This window comes from Gallus gallus, chromosome 26 (genome assembly GCF_016699485.2).
Source record: "Gallus gallus isolate bGalGal1 chromosome 26, bGalGal1.mat.broiler.GRCg7b, whole genome shotgun sequence".
NCBI classification, from domain to species: domain Eukaryota; kingdom Metazoa; phylum Chordata; class Aves; order Galliformes; family Phasianidae; genus Gallus; species Gallus gallus.
Window position 1 is genome coordinate 2,105,364 of NC_052557.1, and position 18,960 is coordinate 2,124,323.

At 58.3% G+C, this 18,960-nt stretch overlaps 1 protein-coding gene across 1 annotated transcript; it reads right to left on the reverse strand.

Moving 5' to 3' along the window:
• Positions 1 to 4,488: 4,488 nt before the first annotated feature.
• NUAK2 (NUAK family kinase 2) lies at positions 4,489 to 13,690 on the reverse strand. Its single transcript, XM_417962.8, has 7 exons — positions 13,463 to 13,690; positions 9,948 to 10,068; positions 8,860 to 9,011; positions 8,009 to 8,074; positions 7,049 to 7,168; positions 6,664 to 6,796; positions 4,489 to 6,577 (listed from the first exon to the last, which is right to left on the reverse strand). The coding sequence occupies exons 1-7, from the start codon at positions 13,661 to 13,663 to the stop codon at positions 5,439 to 5,441; spliced, it is 1,932 nt and encodes a 643-aa protein (XP_417962.4). The 5' UTR covers positions 13,664 to 13,690; the 3' UTR covers positions 4,489 to 5,438.
• Positions 13,691 to 18,960: the final 5,270 nt, after the last annotated feature.

Consider the following 18,960-nt stretch of genomic DNA (forward strand, 5'->3'; position numbering starts at 1 on the left):
GTTCTGCCGCCAGGTTCCCAGCTGCACGAGTCGTGGACAATAAAATAATGTCTTTGCTGGTCCCAAAAGTCCCCACTGTGTCATATTGCTCCGGGTGCCTCCTTGCCCCAAGGAGAGGAGGAGCTCTGGATGCTTGGACCTGCGGAGCACCCACGGGGCCGTGCCTGCTGGCAATGCCCTCCTCCTGCTCGTGGGGCACTGGTGCAGATGCCACCACCAATCCCATCGTGGGGGTCATGGCCACGGGTCCTGCTGCAGAGCCCAACACAGTCCCTGTGCTCAGCTCTCCTGGCTCAGCAGCCTTCCTCCTGAGGAGGGGGGGGTGTCTGGCCCCAGCAATGGGAAAGCCAATGGGACCCCAGACATCCCCTCCCCCCTTCATGCCGGCTTGGCCAAGCTTAGGCTGTAAAAAGAAAGAGCTGGTACCAAGGATAACATGCTTTGCATTCCTGCGCTGTCTCCAGGGGAATTTCGGCTGATCTACATGAAAAATACTCGCTACCCCCGAGGTCAAAGAGTCTGGAGGAAAAATTTCCGAGCGGAAAGGCTTGGGGCAGCATGGAGAGGAGCCATGGCCGGCGGCTGCAGGGTGCTGGGCTCTCACCTGCTGGCAGCAGTGTGGGTCAGTGACAACGGCATTGTATCTGCTGATGTGCCACCACTATGGGCACCACCAGGAGCCTATGACCCCGTCCTGCTGCCCTTGTCCCTTTCCTGCCCCCCTCCCCTGCCTGGCGCTGGTGACATCTCTGACCCCCCCCCCCCCCCCCCCCCCCTCCTGCAGCCTCCCTTGGTTCTCTCTCAGGGGCTGCTGGGGGCTCATTGCTGAGCCCACATTCCCTTCCCACCACCCACCATTTCTATTTGAAGCACCTCCAGAGCCTTGCAGTGGCTGTCCCATGCTACGGGGATGTGTTATGGGGGATGAGGGGCAGTGGTGGGGGGAAATGGGGCAGCAGAGGGGAGGCAGCCAAAAACACTCAGCAAAGCCCCATTTCCTCTGAGTCACCGTAGTTAAAGCTGCAGCCTGTAAACCCAAAACCTCCCTGTGGGCTCCTGCAGCTCTGCCAGGAGCAGCAGTTGGGGCCATCCCAGTGCACTGTGTGGTTGATGGGAACTGACTTCCAGGCTTCTGCAATGCATCCTCTGTTGGTTCTGTTCCATCCAAGGGATGAGCACAACCCCAATGGGCTGAAGGTTTCTCACTCCCGGTACTGCTGCCCACATCTGGAGACCGGGGCTCAGCCTGCCCCACATTCACATCAGCATGCATTGGCCATATGCATGGCCGTGGGGTATGTCAACACTGCCAACGGATCTCAGAGCTCATAGAACCCAGTAGCCCAGCCCAGGGGTGGAGAGCAGAAGGAAAGCAATGGGTCTGCCTCCCCATTGAGCCCTACGGGGACGGGGTGGATGGAGCACAGCCCCACTGCGCACAGCTCCTCTTCTGCTCATGGCCAATCTAATAATGTAATTGCACATTTGAAAATAAATACGTGTCTGGGGCTGGGAGAAAGGGAATGCTGAGGGATGAAAATGAAGAGGAATTTAATTAAGGGCAGCGCTGGGAATGTCTCTACCACAATAAAGATAAGGAGGATCAATTGCTTCTTCCTAGGATCAAAGAGAAGGGCTGGAGGGGGGGGAAGCGGTGCTGTCAGAGGGTACAAAGTACAGCAGAGGGAGGGGGGGGTGGGAGGGAAAGGCACACGGGGTCGGGGGGGAGGGGAGGGAAGCAAGAGACAGCTTAGATAAGATTAGGAAATAACTGATGGTGCAGATCCCCCAGGGGCTGCTGGGACCTGCAGGTCGGACGGAGGTAGGAGGAGGTCCACACGACGGATCTGGTTGCCTGTGAATGCACAGGAGCACCCAGATGTGGTTTTGCAAGGGCTGAAGCTGCGGGTCCCAAACTGGGGGAACCAATGCCCGTGGAAGCCATGCAGCTCTGCAACCCCCGCCCCACTGCACTGCATTGCAGGCAGCCAAGTAACTGTGCGGCTGCAACTCCTCCAGGTGCAAAAAGGGAACGCTCACCACGGCGCTGCCAGGAGGCCCCATTCCTGCTCCCGGTATTTGCATGGGGTTGGGACATCGTTGCCACGTTTGATTTGCATCCCCAGGTGGGAACCTCCTGCAGCGCTGCTCTGCCTCGTGCGTGAGCCCCAACGCCACCAGAAAAACGGGCTCCTGCCTCGTGCCTCACCCCTATGCAAGGAGCCCAACCTGTGCCCCAAGCAGGTGGCTCAGCCGGCCGGGGCAGGCGGGCAGGGCTGCAGCTGGCAGGGAGACAGCACGGGCTGTGACGGCCCCGCAGCTCTGCAGGAGCGCTGCCAGCTCCCCACCTGCTTTGCACGAGGCTTTGAGGGGTTTTGTTGCTGTGTGGCAACCGCGTGGGCAATGCCAATGCCTTTGCTCCCACCCTTCCCCCTCTGCACCCTTCCCACTGCCATCGGCCTCGCTGGTGCGTTAAGGGAGCGTTGCAGAGCTGCTCAACCATCCCGATGTCACCGGGGTGGGGGAAGTGCTGGTCTGCCTGGGGGTAGGAAAGCACCACAGAGGGATCCGGACTGGCTGGCTGGATGGGCTGAGGCCAATGGGGTGAAGTTCACCAATCCTCAGTGCCGGCTGCCGCACTTTGGTCCCAACAGCCCCACACGACCCTCCAGGTGTGGGGCAGGGGGTGGTGGGGCCAACAACCACCATCCCTGGAGGCGCTCAACAGCCGTGGAGATGCGACCTATGGGGACACGGTGGGATGGGTTGGGGTTGGACTTGGGGATCTCAGAGGTCTTTCCCAGCCTTAATGACTCCATGGCTCCATGGTTCTATTCCTCGCTCTCCTGTGGAGTGGGAGCAACATTTCCGGATGCTGCTGTCTCCCTTCTTTTCTTTTTGGCCACTCCAGGCTGAGAACGGGAAGGCTTTCATGTGGGGATTTCTCCCCTTCTGATCTTCAAAGAAATCCAGCAATCAAACAGGTAACATTAAGAAAGGAAGGGGGAAAAAAAAAAAAGCACCGCTTTGAAAGCATCGCATGCAAAACGTCACAACTTTGTTGTGTTAATTGCGCTGGCACTTGAGTTGATGCCTCAGAAATAGCGCTGGCCCCCGGCCCGTGGTGCGTCAGACGGACACGGGATATCTGGAGCAGAAAACACGGGGAGAAAACGAAATAACAGCAGATTTCGATGAGCGAGATGAGCTCTGTGGCTCTGTCACAACCGGCGATGACAGCAGATAGGCGATTGGGAAAGCGATGGCTGAGCAACCCCGCTGCTCCCGCAGCCCCAGCGCTGCACTGCTGCCCCCGAAGGGTGCGCGTCCTCCTCCCACACCGCGTCCCCTCCAGCCCCAAATATGGGCTCAGCGCATCCGGGCTCCCTGCACAAGCCCGGGCACGATGGGGCCGGGGGTTGAGTCAGTGCGCCGTGCGGGGAGCGGTGCTGGGCTGGGCTCCGTCCCGCTGTCGGCTCCCCAGCACCGAACACCCTTCTCCTCCCCTCTTTTAGGACGCACCTATGGATTCTCGGTGATGTCCCATGGGGCTGCGGCTCCTGGATCAGCCCCAGATGTGGGTGACCCCCCCCCCCTATCCCTCCCTCCATGCAGTAGCCAAGCGTTGACCCGAAGGTTCCCACACCCCACACCCAACTCACTCCGGGTGAGCCCTAAAGCTGGGAGTGCACTGTGGGGCTGAAAGCAGCGCCTGCCCCCACTGCTGCCCTGCCTGTGCTGGGGGTGCTGGCCGGGTTGGGTCTTTGCCCCGCACAGCCGCACAGCAGCCGTAGGTATCACCGCACGGGGCCAAAGCACGCAGGGAATGCACAGCGTGGGGCAGAGCGCTCCGTGCCCCACAGCGTCGGCCCTCTCCCGCGACGGGGACCTGAAATGTCTCCGATTTACTCGAGTGGAAACGGGAAATCGTTACCGTGCTTTAGAGAGCAACAAAAGCAGTTTCAATGCCGCAGCGGGAGGAGCAGACAAAGGAAAGCTGAGGGGAGTGGGATGGAGAGGGGGGCAACCGCGGGGGCAGCAGAGCGGTGCTGTGCATCTCCAGTGGGGTTTTGCTCCACGGGAGGTACCCGGGAGCACAGCTCCTGCTGCCATCACCTGCACACAGCTCACAGACCTGGACACGCTCTGCAGCGGCGTTGGGAAAGCAAAAGCTGGGAGCTGCGTTCTCCTGGGTGGAGAATCCCCGCAGGATGCACGCTTTGGGGTCCCCGTGGCTGGGGAATGGGGTGGGCCGATCGGAGAGCCTGCAAATGAAGGCTGAGCACACGTTGCACGACGCATTACACCCCACAGGACACGCACATCCACAGCCAACCCACACTCAGCCATCCTGGAGCAAACCCCATAGCCACATACAGCCCCAGCATCACCACCAGAGCCACAGGACCCCATTGGGGACAGCACACCCCGGCCTGGATCATCCCCCAGAACACTGCGGTGGAAGAACAACCAGGAAAACACCCCACAGAACGCCTTCTGTATTTAATTTAATGGTTTCTCTCTGGACCACACTGTAGGAAGGAACAGAGCCATTGCCCACACAGCAGCGCAATGGGGCTGCAGCACAACCACCCCACAGACACCCACGGAGGAGGGGGGGGGGGGCTGATACTGAGCCGGGCAAATCCAGTGCTGATGAAGTTTTACATTAACTCGGACACGAGGCAATAAATAAAGAAGCAGCGCCTTACAGAAGGCACTTTTTTTTCTTCTTTTTTTCTCTCCTTTCACCATGAAAAATGAGCATCAGAGAGCGTTTTCAGACCGCGGCGTGGGGCAGCTCCGGGTTTCCTGCAGCCTCAGCTCATCGCCATCACAGTGCATGCGCTCTTCCAGTTGGTGCTTCATTCCAGTTGGGTTTCTCAGAGCAGCAGAAGGATGGGGCTGCACCCCCGTTGCCAGCAAACCCCACTCTACAGCCAGGACAGCCTCCTGCCCGCCCCTTGCTACATCTCCAGTTGTTTGAGGTATATTACCTGCCCCATCCGTTCTCACGTGCAGCCAAAAAGACAGTGCAAAGAAAAAGAAATCCCACCCCCACCCCCCCCCCCACCCCATTTCATCCCTCCCATGAGATGAGCCCATCTGCGCAGAGGGCAGTAGGGAGGGACAGTGTGGTGCCACAGAGAGCACTTAGCATGAGTGGGGGGGTACTGGGGCAGTTTAGGGCTTTGGTCCTTTTAGCACCCCCTCCTCTCTGAGGTGTGCCCTCAGGGCACCCCCCTCCCCACCCCACAACCCTTATCCCTGTGTGCATCCAACCTCCTCCTGGAGGTGGCAAAATAAATAGGGGGGGTACACAGGGCAGCCCCCTCCCGGACACAAGGGAGCCCCAAGGCAGGGGGGTGTGCCCCACCTCCCCACAGCAGGGACCATCCCAGGCTCAGGGACCCCATCCCTACAGCCATAGGGTGCCCTCAGCTCAGCTTCATGCTGATGGCCACGGCGCGCCGGTGCACCTCGGTGACGTTGTCACAGCTCTCCAGGGAGAAGCGGCTCTCCCCCAATGCTGTGGGGCAGTGCGTCACTGTCCAGCGGCGCAGCCTGCGCCCTTCATCCACCTCCTCCTCCTCCTCCAAGAGCAGGAGGCTGTCAGCAGAGACACAGCCCCGCATAGCCCCACTTCTGCCCGGGGGGACGCGTGGAGGGAGGTCGAGCTGCTCAAAGGATTCGGTGGAGAGGATGCTGTCCTCGCTCACAGCGCTGGGTGGGCGAGGGCGGGGGGCGAGGGGGGCTTTGGGCAGGGACACCTCATCAAAGCATCCAAAGCTCTGCCTGGGGGGGCTGTGGGGCTCAGCACCGCTGGTGTATTTGCTGCTGTGCTTCAGGATGCCCTTCCGGCTGCTGGGGAGGACAGGGGAGCCCCGCTCAGCGGTGGGGCTGTCAGCAAACACGTTGCCCTCCAAGTCCAAGCTCCCTGCATCCAGGACGTCTCCGGATTCACAGCATTCCAGGGATGAGTAATACCCCGATTCCCTCTTCGGGGGCTTCTTTAGGATTCCCTTCTTGGGCACAGCCACAGAGACCACACCGCTGCCCTCGCTGCCCCCCAGCACCGCAGAGGGTAGCACTGGGCTCAGCCCCACAGCAGTCACATCCCCATCCTCGCTCTTCGCCTCTCCCCCAGGAGCCGTTGGCGGAGGGATGGGCACCTTCTGCTCGCAGGAATTCCTCTTCTTCAGGATGCCTTTGGGCCGCTTGAGGATGGACTTGGAGGGGTTCTCCGGAGCCGCAGCCCCCTCCTGCAGTGCATGGGAGACATCGTTCTCCTTCTTGGACTTCTTAAGGGAGCGCTGCCTCTCCAGGGCCACACCAGGGATGTGCTGCTTCAAGAAGCACCTCACTTTGGAGCCGTTCTCAAAGAGTGGTCGGGAGGAGCGCCGCAGCCACTCGGCCACCGTGGCCAACGGGGATTCACTGCTCTCCCGCAGCAGCTCCTGCTCACCGACGGGCACACGGTAGCCCCAGTTGACCCACCAGTGTGTGGCGATGTCCTCAATGGTGGCACGGCGCTCCGGGTTCACCATCAGCATCCACCTGATCAGTCCACAGGCATCTGGGGGAGAGAGGAAGGTCAGGCACCAGGAGAGCATGAGCTGGGGGGAGAGGGTGAAATGAAAGGGGTGGTGGGTCTGCCCCTACCTGACAGCTTCGTGGGCTCCCGGTAGTCCCCACTGGTGATCTGTTTGACCAGGGTCTTGTAGTCATGGCCATCAAAGGGCATCGTGCCATGGATCAGGATGTAGAGGAGGACACCGAGGGACCAGCTGTCCACCTGCAGGAAGGATGGGGACCTTGGGGTGAGGGCAGCAGGACCAGGCCACCACCCCAGGACATGGCATGGGGCAGCACCACCCCCAGCTGCCTCCATCCAACCACAACACCCAGTTATCACAGCGCTCTGCCTCAGGGGACTGCTACCCCAAAGGGGGCTCTGCCATCCCTGCTCCCATATGGGGAGAACACTCAGAGCTGCCCCAAGTCCAAGCTGAGAGGCAGTGAGACCACCCCACAGGGCACCACGTACCTCTGGGCCTTTGTAGGGCCGTCCGTTGATGATTTCAGGTGATGCGTAGAGGGGGCTACCGCAGTATGTCTGCAGGAACTTGTCCTGCTGGTAAACGTTGGACAGGCCAAAGTCTGCAATCTGGAGAGAATCACAGAACCATCACAGAACGGCTTAGGTTGGAAGGGTCCTTGAAGGTCATGGAGCTGCAAACCTCCTCCTGTGGGCAGGATTACCAGCTACTGCAATAGGCAGCCCACGGCCCCATCCAACCTGGCCTTGAGCACCTCCAAGTGCACAGCTCTTAGCAAGCAGCAAGGCTGCTGTCTGCAGGTGGAGCAGCACCGCCACCTGAAGCTGTGGAGCTGTGGGTCTGTGTCCAGCTGTGACCAGAGCAGCACCACAGGGCTCTCCTCCGGCTCACCTACAGCCACCAGGCTGATAAGTGCCCTGTCAGCTCCACCAGCACATGGGCACTCATTATGCTCAGGACAGCCACCATAAGGGAGCAGAAGGCACAGTCCCAATGACACCATCACCCACTGCACAGATAAAGCCCCATCCCTTTATCTCCATCCACTCTGACCCAGGAGAGAGGCAGTGCCATGGGGTGAAGCATCACCTGGCTGCCCCGTGCTTATGGCAATTGAGACTTTTGCTGGGAAACCACTTCTTCCGCAGTGTGTCTTGTTTTGAAGTCTGCTTCAGACTTTGCCCTCTTATCAGCAGAGAGATAATCACTGATGGCTTTAACTCTGACGCTCTGCCTCTGCAGCCTCTCCCTTTCAGCTGCAGACCACAGGGGCAGCCCTATGGTCCCCATCTCTCAGCCTTGCTCTCTCATTCCAGGGCCTTCCCAGAGCCATAAGGACCACGTGCCCTGGGGTGAATAGGGCATCACAGCCTCCCCCATGCACCAGCATCCCTGAGCTCTTTGTTGAGTGTACCCCAATATACGGCCATGGGCCAACAGCCCCTCACCTTGATGTTCCCATTGGCATCGAGAAGGATGTTCTCCAGCTTCAGGTCCCTGTGAACGATCCCATTCTGCAAGATGGGAGGAGAGGGGGGGGTTGAGCTCACAGGATGTTTGAGGAAGGGAAAGGCAGCACAGGGAGGTCACTGCCGTTCACGGTGCCGGCACAGTGGCGACAGCATGGGCGTTCACATCAGTGACAGCAAAGAGATAGCAGCAAATAACTCCAGGTGCTTGCACCAGGATGGGCTGTAAACCACGTCCTGAGTTGGGTGCTGCTCTCAGCACCCCATGCCACGTCGGGCTCTTGCATCCACCCCAGCCCTGTGCCCACAGAAGCAGCCGGTACCCATCCCCAGGGTGAGCACAGCTCTGTGCTTGGCTGGATTTGCTAAGCCATGTCCCAGTCTGCACTGGGGTCAGGAGTTGCCTGCGAGCCCCCATTCCTGCCACAGTACCCGGCACAAGGCATGACCTTACAGCATCCATAGGGAGGGAGACCCCCAGTGCCCACCCAGCAGACAGAGCCCATCCCACAGCCAAATGGAAGAGGTGCTGACCCGGAGCTCAGCCACCACCTTCACAGCCAACCCTGGGCGTCTCCCCCGACACGGGTGGGACAGGGCAGGGTTAGTCAGCCTGACACCACAGCAGCCAGGCAGTGCTTTCCTAAAAGCTGTTGGGGCACTTCCCCCGCAGAGGCCCGAAGGCACCGCACCCTTCCGATAAGGAGCGGGATTAACCCCGATTCCCAAGAAAACCCGACAGCCCTGAGCATCCCACAGCTCCCAGCCCAGGCTGAGCATCACCACCAGCTGTGCCCCCATAGGAGCTGAGCCCACGGAGCCCCATTCACCTTATGGCAGTAGTAGACGGCCGACACGACCTGCCGGAAGAAGTGGCGAGCCTCCTGCTCCGACAGCCGCTGCCTCTCACTGATGTAGTCATACAGGTCTCCTTTGCTGGCGTACTCCATCACGATGACGATCTTGCTGCTGTTCTCAAACACTGGATGGGAACATGGGGAAGCCACGGGGGCATTAGGAGGGATGCTCAGAGCTGAGGATGTCTGCGCGCGCCCTTCAACGAGAGGAGGTTCTGGCTGAACCCAACACATGGCATGCCTGCCTGCGTGCTTTGCAGGATGGGAGGTGCTGGGTTTGTGACCCGGAGGTCAGATGGGGACAGCTGGGGTATTTTTTTTGGCCAGAGATGTGCTCTGATCCTCCAGGAGGAGGCTGAGACATGGACCTGCCATGCTTCACAAACCCCAGCTCCGAGGGAGGAGGTTGGAGGTATGGACACAGCCCGGCTTGGTGCGTTCCCATTGCTCCCACTGTGCTCCACAGCTGGAGTGCTTTTCTCCTATTTGCAGAAAGCTGCCCCAGTAGTTTTTTGAATTCCAGCGAGCAGCGTGACTCAGCCCTTGCAAACACCTTCTATAAACCAGCAGCCAGCGTGCTTTTGTTTGGAGGACAAAAGGACTTTGGATACCTCACGTAGGCCACAGTGGTGGCAACGACACGCACACACCTGGCGCACAGCAACAAACCCCAGGCAGCAGGAAGGGCACAGCCACGCTGGTTTGTCACCGAGGGAGCGAGGAGCAAGCTTCCAACTGGAGCAGCCCAGATCTGATCCTGAGGACTTGCCCTTCGGCTGCCATCCGCACTGCCCTGACAGCGTGGGAGCAGAGCCCAGTCCTGGCCATACAGCAGAAACCAGCAGCAGGAGCTCTTGCTGAAGCTGTGGTTTGGTTTTCCTATGCCCCGGGGAAGGGAAAGGATGGCAGGAGCAAGTCCTGCTCCCGCCTCAGGCTGCACAGAGTCCCATTGCTTTGAAGCTTGCTGGTTCCCCCTGCCATGGATTCCCCACAGTGAGCTCCTATGGGGTAAAACAGGGAAAGTGGCCGAAAGGAAAAGGGGCAGTGAGGAGGGGGCTCACCTTCATGGACAGCGATGATGTGGGGGTGGTTGAGGGACGACATGATCTCTATCTCCCTCCGGATATGGATAAGGTCCTGCTCATCTTTGATTCTGTCCTTGCGGATGGACTTGATGGCCACCTGTGGGGGAGGACACACAGTGGTCACCCATCACCCCACAGCAGGGCAAGGAGCAACAGCCCTTGGGAAGGGGCTCAGCATCACTCCCTGTGCCTGCAGCTCTTACAGGAGCCGAGTCCCAGCTAGGCTGGGCTGCAGCCAGAGGAATGCAACCTGCACATGGCTGCAGAGATAACGCCTTCTTGGGGTCACGGAAACGAAAGAACAGGTTTTGTTCTCCTCTCAAGTACTTATTTCAAGGAGCTGATTATGGAGAGGGAAGGGAAAGTTTGGTGTGAGGGAGCAGAGGCAGAGAGCACAGAACTCAGCTGATGACGTGAGCTGCGCTGCGGCTTCCATTGGCTTTACAAGTTCTCTTCTATGAGGAAATTGAAAGGGGAGGAGAAAGAAGAGTGAGTGCTGGAGAATAGACGCCTTCTAATCCTTTTTCAAAGGGGCTGAGGAGAAACAATGCGCTCCTAGGGTTGAATTTACAACTGAATCCAGCAGAACCTCTTTTTTTGTGCCGGACAAGAATGCGGAACAGAGTTAATCCCACCGAGGGACCCCCACTCTGGGTCTCATGGCAACAAGGAGGGGGCTGTAGGGAATCAACAGGCCCAGCTGCACAGGGCCCCTTCTCCAGGTGGTGTTCAGGGCCTCTGACATCGGTCCCCCTGGCTTAGGGGGAGTCAGAAACCCCACACTGTTGTGTGTCAGACCCAGGCTGACACACAACAGCCGAGCTGAGCAGAGCCCCTCGCAGCCCCAGAAGCCACCCAGGTGCTGTAACAGTGAGATCTCAGCTGCCACAGTGTTGTCTTCACGCTGTAAGGCTGACTCTGCAGCAGCCAAGCAGACTCCGGCCACGGGAGTTCAATAACCCAGGCACAGGGCGTTGTGCAAAGCAATACTGAAAGCAATACTGAAGGCACTTCATAGCTTCTCGAAACCCAGGTATTCCTTGCCAGAGCCTTCGCTCTGGGTTAGCAGGTTAAAGTTTAACAGTTTTCGCTCCAGCTGCTGACTATGTGACCCTCATGCAATGCAGGCAAAGCCTTTATGCAGCGAATCCCCTGCTCCTGCTTCCCATGTCCCTGCTGCCCCACTAAACCTCAGCACTGCGCTTTGGGGTGCACGCAGTGTGTTGCAGACTGAGATGCTCGTGCTGAGCCTGGTCTCAAAGCAAGACCTGCTGCTAAGAAAAGACAAAGCAGCCGCAGGGTGGGATGCTTTGTGGGATGCCCCTGGCTGTGCATGCCCTGAGCAGGGAACACCCACACTTAGTGACCTCCATCAGGAGCTTTAGTGCTTAGAGAGCCCCAGGGCTATCCTAACGGACAGCACACAGCAAAGGAGAAGCCACTGCTTGGGTCTCACCAGAGCCCAAACCCACCACTAGAAGCAGTGACCACCCATCAGCCCTCGGGCTTCTCACCCTTCCCCAGCAGTACTGAGCAGCTGTTTTGTCCCAGAATATCCCCTCCCTCACTTCAAGGTGTACCCTTTAGAGAGAAGAAGGCATCCCAGCGGTGGGGATGGCAGCTCCAAGGACACAGTAACACAACCAACACCCTCTGCTCCATCAGTGCTACATGAAAAAAAAAGCTCCTGCAGGAAACAGCCCCACTGCCGGAGCCCTAAGAACCCCAGAGTACTTTCCAAGTCAAAAAGGCTTTTAATTAAACAGTTTTTTGGGGGGCAGAACAGGTATTTTCAGCAGGTGCTGAAAGATGCATTAAGCTACAACCCCAGGCAGCACTTCAGAAGTTGCTCCAGATTGCAAGTGCAGCGTTTCACGCTCCATGAAATATGGATTACAGCACACTCCGGATGGGACCGGGGTTCGCCCCTTAGTGGAGATCAAAGGAGGCTCTGCTGCTTTGGAACACTCCAGGTGCTGCCTTCCCCCGGTGCTGCACAAACCCACAGATCCATTCCTGACCCTATAAGGGCCCCCTCCTCCAGCTCCTGGTTGCCCTGGGCTGGGGAAGCAGGCTGGAAGAAGTGTGGGATGGGAGGGAAAGGGCCAAATGCTGCCCTGGCAGCAGGTGCAGGATGCTCTGCACCACCACAGCATGAGCCTTCCAAATGAAAGGCATGGGGGGGGGGATAGGGCAAATAGGGAAAGAAAGGGAAGACAGCCACGCAGCTAAGAAAGATGGTTCAATACTCAGTGCGTTGTCTGTGCAGTTTGATTAGCCGGAGGCCAAAGCTGTGCACGGAGCAGCTCCAGTGCTGCTGTAATGTGGGATCTGCACAGCCCAGGAGGGGGTAACCCAGGAGCAGCAGTGCCTGCTCACACCTCAGCCTTTGGGAAGTGAAAGCCACTTAGAGAAAGAACAAATATCCCAGCTCGGGATAAGCCTAAAGATTAAACAGGTCCGGAAATGCTGAGTGGTGCAAGAAAGAATTTGTGGGAAGAGGAGAGATTTGTGGTTAAGCCTCCTGTTCCCACAGGGCCGGCTCGCTGCACTACGAGTTAGTCCAGCCTTTGACTATCTTTGGCACTTATGGAAGAGCCATTGGTGTGTGGATTTGATTTGCATTACAATGGACTTATGCTACCAGACAAACAAGTCTCTGTCCTAAGGGGCTTCCACAGGTAGGAACCTTTTCGGGTGGCTCGAAGATCCCTTGCACAAGCTTTGCTTGGTGCAGAAAGGGAAAGCCAATGCTCCTCACCCACCCCAGGGATGGGATCCTCCCAGGCTCGTGGGTGGGAGCTGCATTGCAAGGCCCTGATTATGCAGCAGCATCAGACAGGGGAATGGAAAGGGCAGATCTGACTTAATGAAGAGCTGCTGGAGAGGAAAACCTCTCCAGTTTGCAGTTGTTTTCATTGACACGCTCCAGGGGCATGCTAGCAAGCCAATTTTACACCCCTCTGGTGCTCAGAGCCTTGCTGCTTGTGTACCACGGGGTGCCTGGGGCTGAGCTGCCCGAATCACATCAGGTCTATGCTCGGAGCTGAGCTCTGCATTACACAGAGCCACTTTCTTCCAAAGGGGCCGAGACAGCGATTCGGTGAGTCAGAACTTCAAGCAGACACTCAGGGCTCTGAGGGGCTCAGCTTTGCTTGCACGCCACCGAGAGTCAACATGTAAAACCAACTCAACACCAGGGCGAGAGGAAGGGAACGATCCTTGAGACAGGAGCGCGATGTTTGCTCTTCCACATCGGATACCCGCAAACCCCTCTCACCCCAGGAAGCCCGACTGGGTCAAGTGGGAGAGGGGCACCGCAGCCCCCCGCCCCTACCGCTCTCGGGCCGCACTCCCCCCGCACCGGAGGCTCCGTAGCACCGCTGCGGTCCCGGTTATACCGGCGGGACAGAGCCGGAGTCGGTACCGCCGCACCGGAGTAGCAAGGATGCGCCGAAATAACAACGGGAGAGAGCAGGACCAGCCCTTACCAGCTTGCCGGAACGCTCCCGTGCTTTCTTCACCTTCCCATACGTCCCCTTCCCCAGCGTTTCCAGGAACTCGTAGCGATGCTTGAGGTTGTGTTTGTGGTGGTGCCGTTTCACCGCCTGCTTCTTCATCAGCGGCCGCGGCGATTTGATGAACCCCTCGACCAGCGAGGTGCCCCCGAACCCCACCGCCGCCCGCTCCATACCGCGCTCCTTCCCGGCTCCGCCGCCTCCGCCGCCCGCTCCGCTCCGCTCCTAAATGCGGCGGCCCCGACGGCCGCGCCTCCCCCTTCCCATTGGCCGCCGTGCAGTCCGCCCCGCCCGGCTGCCGGTGCGGGGTTGGGGGGGCCGCGGGGCCGGGCAGGTGCAGGGGGACCCCCGGAACCGCTGGGATTAAGGGGGTGGAGGGGGGGCGTGGAGACGGGTGCGGCCGTGGTGATAATTGGGGGATGCGCGCGTCAGCGGTGTAAAGGAGACAGATGGGTGGGGTGAGAAGGGAGAAAAGTGGGGTCCCGCGTGGCAGCGGTGTGCCGAAGGTGTGCAGAAGGGGATGTGGGGTGATGGTTGCACCCAAACGGAGAGGTGGGGGGTCAGGGTGGGGGGAGGGTGCGCAGCAAAGGGTGCAACGGGAGGAGAGATGCAGAGCTACCGGGGAGGGATGCATGGACGGCCACAGCCGCGCACACAGAACCACGACAGAGACGGCTCTCTCTCAGAGTAAAAACCCACCCACAACCGCGTACTGAGGGCAGAATCAGAGAGAGGAGAGCCCAGGGAGGCACAGCCACAGAACGGTGCTCAGTCCTGCATGCAGCGAGCAGGGATCCGTGGGGGGAACGGAATGTCTGCAGGCTGTCCCAATACAAATTCACTGTACGGCCGGCAGCACCTCCCCGTGTGGTCTTTTTCTCTTTGCCCCTGTGGTAACTCTTTGTTTTGAGATATTAAAAGAATGCGATGATCTCCCACAGCAGCCCAAACAAAAGCTCTTGCCCGGTTCTGGCATGTGTGAGGACACACCGTATCGATGGAAGAAAGAGATAACTGCGGCATTACTCATCAGACCTGGGTTTTCCCACCGCTTCCAGCAGCTCGGGGCAGACGGGGTGAGGCAAAGCGGGGGCTCATGTGAGGGATGAGAGCACAGCCCCGGCCCTTCTCTGCAGGCTTTGTGTCCCTGAGCACAGAGATATCGGCTGTGCCGTCTCGTGTCGGGATGAGAGCCAAGCAGAGCTCCCGGACTTGCAGGCTGGGTACCATCGCGCTGGGTTAGAAAGGTGCTGTTGAATGCATCCGCCCCATAGCACAGCCACAGAAGTGGGCGCTGAAGCCGAGACGTGGGACGCAGCCACGCACATCCCTGCAGCTTCAGGACTCAAAGCGTCTCGCACCCTTGGTTTGCATCAACAGTGGCTGTATGGAACCTCACCAGACATTGGAGCAAAGGACTTGTTGCAGATTCTCACACCTCCTCTCCACCCCAAACCTTCCCCCGAGCTGAGCGAACCTCGATCCCCGGCTTAACATCAGCCGTCTCCCACCTGCGCTGGGCCGGGGTGGGCGTCCTGATGGCATCCAATGAATTATTCACTGCGCAGTAACAGGAGCTGCATTTCGATCTGCGGGCGGCCAGCGGGGCCCATAGGGGAGGCGAACAAAGCGCAGATGAGATTAACTAAACTGCTGTAATTTCGATGTCAAAGTAAACAGATAGGATCCTGTTCAGGCACAGCCCAGAGATTGCCGCCGAGTGGAAGGGGAAGAAGCAAAGCTCCCTGTTGCAATAGAGCAGAAAATGTCTCTGGTGGAGACGAAAGCTCCTGCACACGGCAGCCCGCACAGCCACAGCTGTAGGATCGCTCAGGGTTTGCCCAGCGGCCCAGGAAGCACTCGAGCACGATCTAGCCTTAAGCACACGTTTAATGTCTTCTTGATTTACAGGGATGCCTTCCAGAGGCTTTCCCCGGGATGAAAGGAAATGACTCGGGTTGCTTCTCTTTCTGCTTCCAGCAGATAAATTCCTCTCCTCGGCTCTCTTCGCTGACACTCAGCCGAGGTATGCTTTTGTTCCAGGCTCCCTCAGGAAGCCCTTTTGAATGGAAATGTCAAGGGACACAGATCTAAGCCGGCTGGAATCCACCGATAAGGATCCCCTATTGTGGCCGTCGGTATCACCGCCGCTTCCTCAGCAGTGGGGAACCCCACGGAAAACCCCCAAACCCATCCACAGCCGCCCCAGCTGTGCTCTCTGCAGCAGCACGGAGCGCTGTGCGTCTGTTAACACCGACATGAAAGTCAGGCAGGAATTTGGCTCTGTGTCAGGTAAACCTCAAAGCCAACCCGACCGACCCGATGCTTCGGAAGGATGGGAGCTCGGTTCTCTTCCAGCCTGCCAGGTTTTTTTTATTATTATCATTATTGTTATCGTTCGCATTATTCGTTCTTAATACTAAATAGACGCTACAGCACTGCCTCTGGGTTAGAAACATCCGTGTCGTGAATATGAAGACCCGTGCACAGCAGTCAGCGCTCCGATAGGGAGAGGTGCCCCGCCGGGCGTTACAGAGCCAGAGGGAACAAAACGATCGCCTCTCATTAGTGGCCTCCCAGCCAGCAGCGTTCCCCTCCCGCTGCGGGACGGCTCGGGCAGATGTGGAACCCATCCGTCCTCCAAAAACACCGAAGAAAGGGGTTTCGCTCTGATCTTCCCCGCTGGGCGCCCCATCCATCAGCAGAAGAAGGGAAACGCATTAAGCAGCAACGGGAACCTTTGGAAAAGGAATTTATGACCTATCGAATCCCGCGATTGCGGCGCAAGGCCACCTCTGCACCTGCACCTACCGCAGCTGCCCGGCTTATCCCCCCACCCCCCTCTCAGAGCATCCAAGCACGGCTCATTCCTCCAACCATCCATCCCGATGACTCTCTGGGTCGGTTTTGTGCCCAGGATGGACGGCTGGAGGATCGTTCTGCACAGCACCATTGGTCCCATAAGGGGATGCTGAGCGGCTCGAGCTCCCGCTGCGTGTAGCTGCGGTGATAGCAGACATGCTGCAGACAGGGATGGGTCGTGGAAAGCACAAATCCCGCCCCATCCAGCCAGACAGGGCAAAGAAAAAATGCATTGCTCTGAGCAGCTTTGTGTGTAGAAGTTCAAGCAGTGAAGAACATCAAGAAGAGAAAAAAATACATAGGGGCAAGGGCTGAGCTACTGGCAATGGGCTGCCCATAGGGCAGCATGGAATGCGGAGCTGTTTCTAACAGAAATAAGCAAAGTCCCCCCAAAAAGCTTTCATGCTCAGCGCTGGGAGCTTTTGCATCTCATGGTTGTGACTCAGTGTCCACTGCATGCAGGCAGATAACGATGGGAGGCTGTGTCTGCTGGGCAGGGATGTCACCGGGGTTGGGGAGCTGGTGGGGACAGGGACACAGTGATGATAATGATAGATGGACCCCTGTGCCCAATGGAGGTGCTCCATCCCCAGCGTTCCCAGCGAGGAGAAATTCAATGCTGAAGCATTAAGACAGCATTCACACACAACTCCACACTGGGTCCCCATTTGGGAATGGGTTGGCTGATGAGCAAAGGGAGCGTTGACCCCAGAGATCACCTCCCTCTGAGCAGGAGCAGAGCAGCACATTGCTGTGCAAGCTACGGGACTGATGCAAGACACGGGAGCTCTGCAGCCAGATATCTGCTCTGCAGCCAGATATATGGGAGTTTGCTTTCAGGAAGCTTCCTGTCTGCGCAGACAAAGCCTGCTTGAGGACAACAGAGGCGATGCTCGTTGGCAACAACACCGGCACAGCAATCAGCGGCAGCGCTGCTCAGTGCTGGATCGGCCCTCCTTTCAGCAAGCACAACTCGGGGTATTGGGAGTTCAGATGGGGACACGGCAGCAGTCGGCTGCACGATTTGCTGAGCGCCGTTCAGAGCTGGAGAGCCACAAAGGCTCTGCTGACAACGGCTCTCCGAGGCAGATCAAATGATCTGTGTGTCTTAGGAAGGAAGCTGGGTCGTAACCCAGTTATTCCTAAAAACATTCCCTTTGCAACAGCCACAGCAACCTCCAGGCCAGCTTCAGCAAATGTGCTTTGTCATCAGCAGGTCTTCTGTGCCAAAGCCTAAGCGTGCCTGCTACTGAATTGGCATCTTAATTGGTTGTCAGTGTCAGACTGACAGCAGCAGTCCTCCCCGTGTGAGATGAGGTGAGATGCATTGAGTTCCTGCCCCTGAACAACGATCACTGACTGCAATTTGCTTTCAGCCACTTTCGGGTGCCCTGCCCAGCATACCAGGAGGGCTGCTCAGATCAGAACGAGCAGCCGGGGTTGTGTGCTGTCACCTGGTGCATATCTGCTGCTCGTGGAGCTGTGCAATGCGTGCATTCGAGCATCTCTGCTGTCACGCTGTGGTTCAGGCAGGAGCAGCCTGGTGGGTGTTGTAGCTGTGAGAGCAGCACAAACACAGTTGGGACACTCCTGCTGGGCTGCCCTGCAGGACTGAGGGCTCGTCCTGCTGCGCTGTTCCTCACAATCCAAAGCCCCTGGTTGGGTCACGGGGCTCCATCTTCCTGCTGGGGTTTTGCTCTTTCCCTCCAGCCACAATGGGATCCGTCGGTGCCAGAGGTGGAATAAGCAGCATCACCCACAGCAAAGATGCAACGTGCATCTGGGGAAATAAAAATTGCAGCTATCCAAGCCAGAATGACCCATGGCACAGCTCAGCAGTGTGAGTAGGATTCAGCCACACACACCACGTGCAGCAGCATTACAGTGTGCTCAGAGGAGATGAGAGCAGAATTCAGCCCTGTCACAGCAGCTGTGAGGCACCAGGACTCAGATGCAGTGCCTGCTCACGGGAGCACTGGGGGAGATGCATAACGTCCCTTTCACATCAAGTTATTTGCAAGATCCTCCGGCTCTTTTCACGTAGAGTTGCTTGCAAACTCCCTTGGATCTGCTGGATGCCGTTAGCGCAGCCCTGGCAGCCCACCGGAGCCCCCCAGCAGCAGGGCAGGGTCACACAGCAGCAGGTGGCAGCGCTCAGCCCATGGATGCCATCTGCCGTTCGGAGAGCACCCAGAGGGGGAGGCGAACATCCACAGCACTGCCCTAAACACAAACCAACCCCACACGTGGAGAGTGCGCCTGAATCACCTCCCTGCTCCCCAACCCTGGCTCGCTGACACCTCCAGGGCAGGCGCAGCCCTCTTGTTCTATCATCTCCTGCAGCCTCTTGTTGCCCACTGCAGCAGGAGCAAGGCAGAGCTGCAGGATGCAAAGTGCAGCTGTGGAAACCATCCGGGGAGAGATGCAATCCTCCCACTCGTGTCTGGCAGTGTGCTGGAACCAGCGAGTGCCAGCACTGAGCTGCCGAGGGATGGAGAAACCCGGAGGATTTCCTCTGCTCCTGCAGGGAATCTGAGCCCACGGAACGGATCTGGGATTTCCCATAGCTGAGAGCAGCCAGGGAGGGCACAGCGCTCTCGGAGGAGGCT

Excerpts from the sequence above, each read along its gene's own strand:
- NUAK2 (XM_417962.8), bottom strand. The coding sequence starts at position 13,663 with ATGGAGCGGGCGGCGGTGGGGTTCGGGGGCACCTCGCTGGTCGAGGGG. Across the intron at positions 9,012-9,947 it reads CATCATCGCTGTCCATGAAG|TGTTTGAGAACAGCAGCAAG; the intron begins GTGAGCCCCCTC and ends GTTCCCATCCAG. Across the intron at positions 6,797-7,048 it reads GGCCCTACAAAGGCCCAGAG|GTGGACAGCTGGTCCCTCGG; the intron begins GTACGTGGTGCC and ends TCCTTCCTGCAG.